At 39.6% G+C, this 12,952-nt stretch overlaps 1 protein-coding gene across 5 annotated transcripts in view; it reads left to right on the forward strand.

Moving 5' to 3' along the window:
• HMCN1 (hemicentin 1) overlaps positions 1-12,952 on the forward strand; it is a 491,961-nt gene that overhangs the window by 386,074 nt on the left and 92,935 nt on the right. For 4 of the 5 annotated variants that reach the window (XR_014816519.1, XM_021102640.2, XM_021102638.2 and 1 more), the window contains 3 exons: positions 4,879-5,075; positions 6,767-6,848; positions 8,445-8,581. Coding sequence is in view for 3 of the 5 variants with exons in the window: in XM_021102640.2 (XP_020958299.2) it covers positions 4,879-5,075; positions 6,767-6,848; positions 8,445-8,581 (416 nt within the window). In the remaining 2 variants the exon portion in view is untranslated. Of the gene's footprint in view, positions 1-4,878; positions 5,076-6,766; positions 6,849-8,444; positions 8,582-12,952 lie in introns of those variants that run through there. The other variant, XR_014816520.1, reaches the window with a different exon arrangement.

Raw genomic sequence — 12,952 nt, forward strand, 5'->3', positions numbered from 1 at the left:
AGATCATCAACCTTCTGGCTCCAACTGGTCTGGGGTCTCCGTGCTTGTGGGCAGCATACGGTTAATTTCTTCCACGGGGGGATGGGTTTCAACGCCTGCAAAACAGCTCCAAGGACATGGCTTAGAATATTATCTGTAGTCCTTGAGGAAGAACCAAAGGTCATTGACTTTGTCCAATGGCTAAACAAACTATTGTTATTTTGTCTTGCTTGACTGTTTTCCTTTTTCTCTGTATTCTCTCACTTCTCTGATTAAATTGATTCTTTGACTGTCGTTTTTCTATAGACCAAAAGTCAGGCGGAGGACATGCGAGAGGGTCTGTTTTGGGAAGGCACCATAGGGTCCTGCTCAGTTACAAGAGTGGATAATGGATTGAAGAGTCAGTTATACTCACAGAGACCTGGAAACACAGGAGCCTCGTGTAGCATGTGGCAGTCAGCAAAGAGAGAAGGAACACTTGTCGGGGAATTCAATAACAGGAGCGGAATTACAGCCCGTTGCCTTTCTGGATGTTGAAAACAAAAGGGAAAAACAACAATGATGTTGTTAGAGTCACTTACAAAGAAAGCCTTCCCACCTGCAGGGTTTATAAGGATATTTTCCTAAAACAGATTTGAAAACTGGCTCAACAGAAAGATGAGCAGATGTAGCATTTCAGCATCTGTTGAAAGCGAATTCCATTAAAACCTGAAAAACGGTTGACTCAGATTTGTGCTATACTAGGAATGTGAATATAAATGTCCAATTGGGGGAAACTGCTATTTTCAACTTAATTCTACCCAGCTGGAGGGAGGTGTCATGGTGTATTAGTGGTTCTGAAAAGTTCACTGTGGCAAAAATATTAAAAACAGGGGAGGAAATCATGAAAAATGAGGCTAAGGGGAGGGGGTTGACAGGGTTCAGGCTATGAAAGGATTTTGACCACATTAAGAATTTGGGGTTTTGTCTTAGCACAACGGGAAACTATTAAAAATTCTAATAAGTGCAATGCCATGAGTAGAGTTGCAGTTTGAAAAGACCACTCTGGAGTTCCTGCTGTGGCGCAAAGGGATCAGCGGTGTCTCTGCAGCAGCTGGCTCAGCGCAGTGGGTTAAGGATCCAGCGTTGTCACAGCTGTGGAGTAGGTTTCAACTCCTGTTCCGGGAATTCCATATGCCATGGGAGTTTCTTGGCCAAAAAAAAAAAGGCAAGCAAAGGAAAAGAAAAAGAAAGAAAAGACCACTCTGACTGCAAAGTGGAGAGCTTCTTGGAATGGCTTCTGAATGACAGCATGTTATTAGGAGCTGTGTTTGGCGGTGAATAACAGTGTCTAAACCTGGCCGCTTAAACAAAGAACTCGTGTTTTTCTCGCTGCATGAGATGTCTGGAGGTGGGCAGTAGTTGCGTTGGTCCAGCAGTTCAGATCTTTAAAGTTCTCTAGGCCTTCACATCATGGTCAGTCTGTGCTTATGCATTGTATGCTCACTCCCAGCATCCCTAGAGGTGACAGTAGAGCCAGAAAAATAGGAAGGGCAAAGAATTTCCCCATTCAGGATTTTCTTAGAATCCCTACAAAACTCCCTCCCCTTACATCCCATTGGTCAGAATCTTCACACGCCACTCCATCAACTGTCTATTAAGGAGGCTGTGGAATGTAGTTTTTAGCATATTGACAGCCCTAAAAAAGTTGGGGTCTGTTAATATGAAAGAAACAAGTAAACAACACTAGGTAGGCACCTATATCCCGTAATGAGATATTGGCCCAAGTAAATAGTATTGTAGCTCAGATTAATGGTGGAGGTGAGAGGAAAAGGTATATTCTAGAAATAACTGCAAGTAAAAGTATTAAGAATTGGTTGTGGATTTGGACATACAAGAGTGATGAGAAGAAGATAGCAAGGATGACTCCCAGATTCTGGCTGATGTGACGGAACAACTTGTAAGTTCATTACGTACATGCAGGGAATGCTAGAAAAGGAGCAGGTGTTGGGGAATGAGGTAACATGTTGACTACATGTTGAGTTTGAGGTTGTTTTCAAACAACCCACTGAAGATGTTTATCTGGTAATTGGATCTATGGATCTGGAGCCCAGAAGAGAGATCTAAGCTAGAAATAGACGTTTTGGAGTCATCAGAGTACAGACCGTTCCTATTCTGCCCAAAGTACACAAAGACACATGGACAAGACGCAGAGTTTGCAGTCTTTTTACACATAAAAGAGCTCATGACTGGGGTTCGAACCACTGGGAACGTGTCACTGTCTCTGTTGTTGCTGTTGTTATTTTAAATCTACTTCTATAAGCTTTTGAGAATTAAGGCCATGTTTCATTAATCTTTGTATCCACAGTGACTAACACATAGTAAATTATGAAAAAGTGAGAGAACTACAGAATCGACGATAGTCAAACAGAGAATCAGATAAATGCTTTTGAGTAATACAACAATATGCTATGGAAATTAAAAGGGATAGAAATTTTATAGCTTGTTAAGAGAATGAAGAAGGGATTTACGGTTTTTACAAATGAACTTAATTATATTAAAGTGACCTTGATACGACCTGAGCATACTCAGTTAGGGGATGGGGCTATTGTTCCAGTAGAAGGAACAGCATTAATAAAGTCATAGAACAAGAAAGGACTGGACTTGTTGAGGGAGAGAAGCAGTCTAATTAAAGTTGAGTTTACATAAAATTATGTTAAATTAGATAACGTTATCAAAATAGACGGAAGCTGCATTGTGGATGCCTTGGAAACCATGGTGAGGAGTTTTTAATTTAATTCAGTTAACAACTTGGAGACACTGACCTCTTTTAAGCAAGAAGTCTTAGATCGATCTGTAATGCACTTAAGAAAAGCTATTTTGGAGTTCTCATTGTGGCTCAGCAGTAACGAACCCAGCTAGTATCCATGAGGATGTGGGTTGGATCCCTAGCCTCGCTTAGTGGGTTAAGAATCCAGCATTGCTGTGAGCTGTGGTGTAGGCTGCAGACACGGCTCAGATCTGGTGTTGCTTTGGCTGTAGTGTAGGCTGGCAGCTGCAGCTCCAATTAGACCCCTAGCCTTGGAACTCCCATATGCCACAGGTATGCAAAAAAAAAATGTTATTTTGACAATAATACATAATAAGGTAGATGAAAGTGAAAAAGCGATCATGTGGGTCAATAATTTAGTGACTCTGACTTCTAGATTATAATGTGTAAAGGAGCACAGATTTAATATATTATCATTTTCCGTCTAGGAAAATGACCATACGGACAAATTTTTAGGAGGCAAATTTTAATAATAACATCAAGAGATCTAGTTGACTTAGTAGTAGTAATAGCTTTGTTAAAACCTTTCATTATTGAATAAAACAGATTCAGAAAACCAAAAGAAATGTATAATTTATAGATTATCTCACTGAATCCTCATAATTCTATTAGTTAAATAATAGCACTGTACTTACTATAACCTCTAACCTAATAATAATTGTTGGAGCCAGGATTCAAATTCAGGATGTTGGAGAGTTCCCGCTGTGGCACAACGGGTTACAAACCTGACTGGTATCCATGAGCATGTGGGTTCGATTCCTGACTCTCCTCAGTAGATTAACGATCTGGCATTGCTGTGAGCTGTGGTGTAGATCACAGATGTGGCTTGAATCCCAAGTTGCTATGGTTGTGGCACAGGCCGTCTGCTGCAGCTCCAATTCGATGCCTAGCCTAGAAACTTTCATATGCCACAAGTACAGCCCCAAAAAGAAAAAAAAAAGAAAAAGAAAAAATTTCATGCTATTTTGTTCCAGATGTATTGTGAACCTCTGTTCTAAACTATGTGCCTGATATAAAACACACACACACACACACACACACAAAACTAATCTTTGGAGCTGTCCAATAGCTATTTTGGCTGCCTTGTGAAATAGCTGGAAATACTCATAGAAAATGTGAATGATCATTGTAAGGAAATCTGTTTTAAAGTGATTCCTAAACTTAAGAATATTTGGACAAAGAAACTGTAATGTTTCCTCCAAGTGTTTAGATTCTTTAACATCCTCTGAGAAAGGTAATTTAGGAGTATAAATAACACAAAAGGAAATTATTTCTGCCCAGACATAACAAATGTGTTTTATGCAGAAATAGACTCCAAATGTAACTGCTTTTTTTTTTCTGCTTGGTCATTGTTTCCTATTAAAGTTCTGCAGGGAGGAGTTCCCACTGTGGTGCAGCGGAAACGAATCCGACTAGGAATCATGAGGTTGCGGGTTCAATCCCTGGCCTCACTCATTGGGTTAAGGATCCAGGTTGCTGTGAGCTGTGGTATAGGTCGCAGTCGTGGCTCAGATCCAGCGTTGCTGTGGCTCTGGCATAGGCCAGCAGCAACAGCTCTGATTTAACCCCTAGCCTGGGAACCTCCATATGCCACGGGTGCGGCCGTAAAACGACAAAAGACCAAAAAAAAAAAAAAAAAAAAAAAAATCTGCAGGGAAAAGATCATAGCAAAATTCCATAGCATTTGCCCATTGCTTTTGTAGTAACAATAGATATGTAAGAGGTACAAAACAGTACTGTGTTTAAGTGGCTCTCTTGAAAACATAGTGCAAAATGGGTTTAGTTTTTATTGTCTTCAAATTTTCACAGTTAAGTAAGACTGCCCTAAGAATCTGAGTCCCAAATGCTGAGCTATGATTACCGTCAGTGGTTTGCCACGTACTTCTTGATCTATTACCGACATGACCCATCCCTTTTATAGTAGTGCCAGTGACAAATGATAATAGCATCTAGGAATTATCATTTTGTTACTTTGTTCTAATAAATTTATATGATGTGAATATATATTTGATTTGAATTTTAAGGTTTTTTTAATCTGTCGTACGTTATCCAACAGCAAGTTTACGTTGTTTTGAATTCCTTTTTCATAGAACCACCTCATATCAATGGGTCTGAAGAACCTATGGAGCTAACAGTAATTGTTAATAATCCACTTGAATTTACCTGCATTGCTTCTGGAATCCCTGCTCCTAAAATTACCTGGATGAAAGATGGACGGCCCCTTCCACAGATGGATCAGGTGCAAACGCTTGGAGGAGGAGAGGTTTTTCGAATATCTAGTGCTCAGGTAAGTTCAGGGTTCATACAGGTTTTTCTTCTAGGTTACTAATCTTAACATACTACTCAAATTTTTTCAAAGGAGTTTTTGCAGCCCATCAAAATTTTTTCATAGGAGTTCCATCGTGGCTCAGTGGAAATGAATCTGACTAGTATCCATGAGGACGCAGGTTCGAGCCCTGGCCTCCCTCAGTGGGTTAAGGATCTGGTGTTGCCATGAGCTGCGATGTAGGTTGCAGACATGGCTCAGATCTGGCATTGCTGTGGTGGCACAGGCCAGAAGTTACAGCTCAGATACCACCCCTGGCCTGGGAACCACCACATGCCATGGGTGTGGCCCTAAAAAGACTAAAAAAAGAAAAAATTTTTTTCAAGACCTATGAAGTCAGTTTTGAATGTAAAAATTTTTAAATTCCCGATATTCTAGGACTATTCAGTTCATAGAATAAAACGGAATTTTTCTGCTTTTCCAAAATACGTATTTTGACAATAGTAAGATCAGCTGTTTTCCAGGGTATACCTTATACATACATAAGCACGGACTGTGTCTACATAGTGTCAAATGTTACTGAAGGCTGATACTTCTAATAGAAGCTATGCATGGGAATTGTTAACGAAATGTTCCTGGCTTTAGTCGGAACATTATAGATTTTGCAGTCAGCCTGTCCTGCTTACAGCCAAACTACATATTATATCTCTTTTGTTTCACCATGCATATTAAAGGTATATTGAAAATGTGGTATTAATTGGGAGTTCCCGCTGTGGCACAGTGGAAAGGAGTCCAACTGGTATCCATGAGGAGGTGAATTCAATTACTGGCCTTGTTCAGTAGGTCCAGGTTCCAGCATTGCCGTGAGCTGTGGCATAAGTCACAGACGCAGCTCAGATCCTATGTTGCTATAGCACAGGCTGGCAGCTGCAGCTCCAATTCAGTTGCAGCTCCAATTCGACCCCTATCCTGGGAACATCCATATGCCACAGGTGCAGCCCTTAAAAGAAAAAAAAAAAAAAGTGGTATTAATGTGCTTTATTTAAATTACTTGAGGAGTTCCCATCAACTGTGAGGTTGCAGGTTTGATCCTGGGCCTTGCTCGGTGGGTTAAGGACCCGGCGTTGCCGTGAGCACTGGTGTAGGCTGGCAGCTGTAGCTTCAGTTGGACTTGTAGCCTGGGAACCTCCATATGCTGCGAGTGCGGCCCTAAAAAAAAAAGTAAAAAAATAAAAAATAAATTACCTGATATTTTATTTACTTGTTTGGTTGGTTGTTTAGTTGGTTAATGTATTATATTTTCTTCAGGAAAACTCCAATAGAACTTCTCTGTCTACAATGTAAATACAAAAATACTAACTTCTCCAATAAATACTGAGTCGTATCTAGTCTGTCATGTATGGCGCTGGGTCCTATATATATCTGCCTTTCTGAGATCATTAATGTACCTAACAATGCAAACATTCTAAGGTCAAATATTGAAACCCTGTTAAATCCATGGCAAATACATAGATTTACATGTAACAGAGATGCCAAGCCATGCTCAGTGTCAGAATGCTAATCGGACACATATTAAAACAGTTGATTAAATTTTAATTATTATGCTATCTTAGTGTGCTTTGTGTGAGACTTTAATATTTATTCTAATGGATAGTCTTATGAACAAAACCAGCACGTTAACATCATGTAATTGATTTATTCAAATTTTATAGGTGGAAGATACAGGAAGATATACCTGTCTGGCCTCCAGTCCTGCAGGAGATGATGATAAAGAATATTTAGTGAGAGTTCATGGTAAAGTTGGCAGAATGCAGTCCGTTATACACTAATACCTAATTAGAAGCCATAATGTTTGGAACATAGGGCAGCTATATAGCACATAGTAAAGATATGCTTATTAGGAAATACGTATTTTGCAAATCTGATTTTATATTTGATCAAGGGCTTTTGGGGAATAGTTTAATGGATTTTTGAGTTACTTGTTTTATTCCTGCACAAATAATTTATATTCAGTAATTTTTAAATAATAGAATATAAATTAGGATAAAAGGGAAAATAAAAATCATTCATAATCTGGACACACAAAGACCTTTCACATAAAAATACTGTCACAGAAATGTGATCATGCAGCATATATTATTTAATTTTTTTTTCACTTGATGGTATGATGGACATACTTTCATGTCAAAAATATATTTTTATAACATTACTTTTTAGTGATTGCATGATGTCTCATTTTAGGAATATGTCCTTATTTATCTAATACATTTCTTATTTCTGGATATTTAGGCCCTTTCTACATTTTCACCCATATAAGCCACACTGTCACAGATATCTTTGTACATACCTGTTGGCCTAGTCCTTTAACTATATATATATTGCTTTCGTAAATTACTGTAAGTACACAGTACACTTGCTTGATTGTGTATGCATGTGCCCGTATGTGCATGCACATGTGTGTGTGTGTGTGTGTGTGTGTGTGTGTGTGTATGCACACTTAAGGCCAAATGTCTCCTAGAAAAGGTGGGCTAATTAGACCATGGCCAACACGGTTTTGACACAGAAACAGGAATTACTCTTCATGGAGAGAGACATTTAAAAAACATAAGAGAGGATCTTTATCTCCCCATGGCCTAAAGGACTAGACAGTGCAAACCTTAGGGCTGGTATAATGTAGGAGGGTTCCCTTGCCCCCACTAGTCCTACACGGAAATTAGACCTGCCATTAATTGACATGTACATTGTGTATATGAGTCACATTAAAAAGATACATTTTTAAATTATAGAACATCTGAGTTACAATATTAGTTTCAGGTATACACCACACTGATTCAGTATTTTTATAAATTATACTCCATCTAAAGTTATACTATATTGACTCTTTTCCCATTGCCGTACACTATATCCTTGTAGCTTCTTATTTTATATACAGTAGTTTGTACCTCTTAATCCCGTACCCTATTTTGCCCCTCCCCCTTTCTGCATATAAAGAAAAATGTATGCATTTCTGTATATTATGTTGGACAGACCCTAATTTAGTAGTTTTAAAATATGATGTTCAGAGAAAATTAGTACCAAGTGTGGACCTGGACAGGGAATCCCTTCTTTTGTGCCTTAGTTTCTTTCCCTGTTCAGTGGTGATAAAATGTGGTTATATTACTTATCCTATCATTCATGTGGCCATTGGAAGATTTTCATTACTTAATGTATGTGAAAATACCAAGCAAGGTAAAAAAAATTTACTACTTGTAATCATTGCACTATAAATTGAGTAATGTTTTAAGTTTGTGCTTACTATACAGCAGAAACAACATTTACTAAGCACCTAAGATGTTCCAGATTATTTTACATCTTGTTAAAAGTCTTTGGTGTATTTGTTCTCACCCCCAGTACCCCCTAATATCGCTGGAACTGATGAGTCCCAGGATTTCACTGTGTTACGGAATAGGCAAGTGACCCTGGAATGCAAATCTGATGCAGTGCCTCCACCTGTAATTACTTGGCTTAAAAATGGAGAACGGTTACAGGTAAATCTTGCTTAAGTTCCACAAATTCATTCTGAGAAAAAAAAATCAAGTGAAAGCGTCCTTGCTAGGTAGACAAAAACCAAACAACATCAGATCACTAGTTACTCAACATTGTAGGGGTGGGCACAGAGTCCGTTCGTCAGCCTTCTTTGCTCAGCTTTTGCTGGGGTAGTTAGTAGCTAGTTATGACTCAAAAGACAGGTATTTTGATTCAGACACTCTGTAAATTGGCTCAGGTTGTATCTCCTGGAGTTTGTGGGTTGAAACACTCAGCTGTGTCTTTACCTGAGGGAGAAGAAATCATCAGAGTCTGAACGGCATTGACCTTTCCTGCCAAGCTCCTAGGGCAAACATGTTACCGACCCTCCCTGGTTTCTATTTGGACCCCAAGGATCTTTGCACCACCAGGAGTCTAGGACTGGAATCCTAGAACACAGTTACTGGCTCTCTAAAGGTTCCCATGCTCAGGTGATACCTGTCTGTTGTCGTAGAGTGTCCCAGATAAGGATCCTCAGTAGCCTTTTAGGGTTCGCTCAAAGCCTTGACTTTGAATGCCTATGTGTCCTTATCCTAGTAGTTCCTTTTTTTCTCCTTTGTTCTTCCTCATCCTGTTAGTATACCCTATTGTGCTATACTCTGCCTAAAGGAAACTGTGTCCCTAGTACCTAATGCACTCAGCCTTCTCCCATCCCCAAACATAGAAAGACTGGATTCTGAGAGTTACTTATATGTTAAATCATCATGCATATCATTTAACAGTCACATGCCTCAGCTTCTCTATATATTGTGTGCCTACTATAATACCAGCCACTATGATTGCTGCTGAGAATAGTCTTGATCCTCAAAAAGCTCATAGACTATTTGAAAATATATAGAATTTAATCAAAGATTATAAAATTGGACTTCCCGTGTGGCTCACAACATAACTACTTGGCGTTGCTTCTACAGTGGCTGCAGCTCTACCCCTATCCTGGGAACTTGCATATGCTGCAGGTGTGGCCCCTTATTTAAAAAAAAAGATTAGGAGTTCCTGTCGTGGCGCAGTGGTTAACGAATCCGACTAGGAACCATGAGGTTGCAGGTTCGGTCCCTGCCCTTGCTCAGTGGGTTAACGATCCGGCGTTGCCGTGAGCTGTGGTGTAGGTCGCAGACGCGGCTCGGATCCCGCGTTGCTGTGGCTCTGGCATAGGCCAGAGGCTACAGCTCCGATTCAACCCCTAGCCTGGGAACCTCCATATGCCGCGGGAGCGGCCCAAGAAATAGCAACAACAGCAACAACAACAACAACAACAGACAAAAAGACAAAAGACACACACACACACACACACACACAAAATAAATAAATAAAAAATAAAAATAAAAAAAAGATTATAAAATTAGGGATTTCCCTTGTGGCAGAGCAGGTTAAGGATCTGGCATTGTCATTGCAGCAGCTTGGGTCACTGCTGTGGCTCAGGTTTGATCCCTAGCCCAGGAATTTCCACATGCCATACATGGTCCCCCAAAAAAGATCAGAAAATGGATACTACTAATAAATTATATGTTAGTGGTATATATAGAATTTGATGGAAACAGAGAGGAGAAGCAGGTAGCCCAGACTGAAGGGTAAAGAATAGCCCAGAGAAGCCTCTTGGAAAAGATGAGTTCTTTGGGTAGATGCTGGGTGAAAAAGAAGAGAATGCCAAACACAGGTGTCGGCATGTACAGAGCCATAGGTGTCGGCATGTACACAGCCTCCCAGGAAAAGGAATGCCGCTGTCCGAGGGACTGCAAGTAGCTTGGTATGGCTGAAGCCGACCTTGACTAAAATCCTTTGATGATTCTCCATAGATGTCAGGGTTCAGGTTAAACCGCCCAGCTTAGCTCCCAAAGCCCTTCATGGCGCTGACTTCTCCTCTGTAGTCTTGTCTCCCATATGTGCATTTCAGGGTAGACCTTTAGGTGTTCAGATGGGGACTGAGTGAATATTGATGATGGGGAAATTCAGGCTAATCTCCGATACGACCAAATGATGTCAGTACAGGCACAAGGTTAATTGGATAGTTATGGGGGAAAAAAAAAAAAAAAGATGAGTTCCGTCTTAGGTGTTTTGCATTTGTATTACCTATACATTTTCCAAGTGGAGATTCTAAAGAGCACTAAGAATATAGGTCCATAGTTCATCAAAAAAATCTTTGATGGTCCTCAGTGATATAACGTGTTTGTCGAAGGCACAGATTTGTATGAGGTCCACCAAAAGCACACGGTATGAGAAGACCTATAAACAAGAAAAAAGCCTAAGGCAACACCGGCAATTAAAACGTGAGGGAGGTCCCATTGTGGTGCAGCAGCGAAAACGAGTCTGACTACTAAACATGAGGATGCAGGTTCAGTCCCTGGCCTCACTCAGTGGGTTAAGGATCTGACGTTGCTGTGAGCTGTGATGTAGGTCACGGACGTGGCTTGGATTGCACATTACTGTGGCTGTGGCATAGGCCGGCAGCTGTAGCTCCGATTCAGCCCCTAGCCTGGGAACTTCATATGCTGCACCACAGCCCTTAAAAAAAAAAAAAAAAAAAAGGCAAAATAAAAAAATAAAGGTGAGCAAAGGAAGACGAGAAGAAGAATGGGACTGAGAAGAAGGACTCAGTAATGTATACATGTAAGGATAACCTGACCTCCTTGCTGTACAGTGGGAAAATAAAAAAATTATAAAAATGTAGTATAATAAAAAAAAAAAAAAGAAGGACTCAGAAAGACAGGATGAGGTGTAGGAGACATGGGTGTACTGAAAGCCAAGGAAGAGAGAGGGAGTGGTTAACAGAGTCTGTGTTAAGATACAAATTAAGTTGTGTCCATTGCTGTTGGCAATACATAGACGTGATTAAAGATCTGAACAATGGTTCTTCAATAGCGTGATCAAAACAAAAGACAGGTTATAGTTGTTGGGGGAGTTAAAAGAAGAGGATGTGGAAATAATTGTGGAAATAATTCTTTAAATATGAAAGAGATTTGTATTTACTGAAAAAGATTGAGTATATAGGAGAGAGGAGAAGCTTACAGGGTACAGAGTGTTGGGTGGGGAAGGAGTAGGACCGTGACAGGTAAAGAAATTAGCTTTGGGTAGAAGAGTTGACGTTTTTCTGCAGAGATGGGAAAACAGGAAGAAAGGTTTCATTTATATACAGAATGAGAGGGAAGAATTGCAGGCACCTGGCTTTGATTTTCTCAGTGGAGTAGAAAGCAGTGTCATCAGCTGAGAATGAGGTTTTCTCCGAAGAAAGAAATCAAATTTGAAAGAATTCACTGGCAGTAAATGGGACGAGAACAAGAGAAAACTGGAGACTTAGATGTTCATGGAAGAAAGACACTGTGAGAATCAACTCTGAAATCCTGCTATACCCATATGAAAATTAAAAGTAAAATATATTTTAGAGGAATTATATATGTTTAAGAAATCACTCATTTTTATTAGAAGTGGTAAAAAGTTTATCACTAATAGCTCCTATAGCAACAAAAGGCCTAGAGAAAATGTATGGACTTTAAAATAAATGCACCTGAACTGTTTATCTTAGTGTGAACAGCTTTTTTTCATTAGAAATATATATTTATTTGGGACAGAGCCCATATGCTAGAAAAATCTTATCTGGGCTCTTCCTGAAGTAGGCACACTTCCATTTAGGCACAACCAGAAAATATCTTTCTTTGATGCTATCTGGCATTTTTTTTTAAGTTTATGTACAATCCCCAATAGAACTTAATAGAGATTAGATTTCATTATATTTCAGTATTTCATCTCAATATACGTCTCTATGTTTTCATAATTCTTGGCCCCATGCCTGGACACAAAATAAATGCTTAGCAAATACTTATAGCTAAAATCATTTACTTAAAAAATTTTTCTTTTCTTTTCATAGCCACACCTGTAGCATATATAGGTTCCTGGGCCAGGGGTCTAATCAGAGCTGCAGCTCTGGCCTATGTCACACAGCCAGGGCAACACCAGATTCTAGCCACATCTGTGACCTTCGCTGCAGCTTGGGGCAGTGCCAGATCCTTAGCTCACTGAGCAAGGCCAGGGACTGAACGCACATCTTCTCAGAGACAATATCGAGTCCTTAACCCACAGAGCCACAGTGGGGACTCCCTATTATTTTTAAAATGGTACAGGATAATATGTTATTCAAAATTAATTCATTGGTCAGAGAACATTCAATTTTAACTGTCAGAATTCAAACTCAAAACAACCTAAACAGAAAAAAAATATTTATTAACCACAGTAATTGGTGGTGAATGTAAGCTGTAAGCATTACTGTATCCAGAGACTCTAATCACGTAGTCAAGCATCCATGTCCTTTCTCTGAATCTCAACTCTGCTTATGTCTCAGATTC

The sequence above is a fragment of the Sus scrofa genome, chromosome 9 (assembly GCF_054392235.1).
Source record: "Sus scrofa isolate SSC_HxYL_T2T_F1_AM1 chromosome 9, Sscrofa_HxYL_maternal_Yorkshire_Landrace_v2.0, whole genome shotgun sequence".
Lineage (NCBI taxonomy): Eukaryota > Metazoa > Chordata > Mammalia > Artiodactyla > Suidae > Sus > Sus scrofa.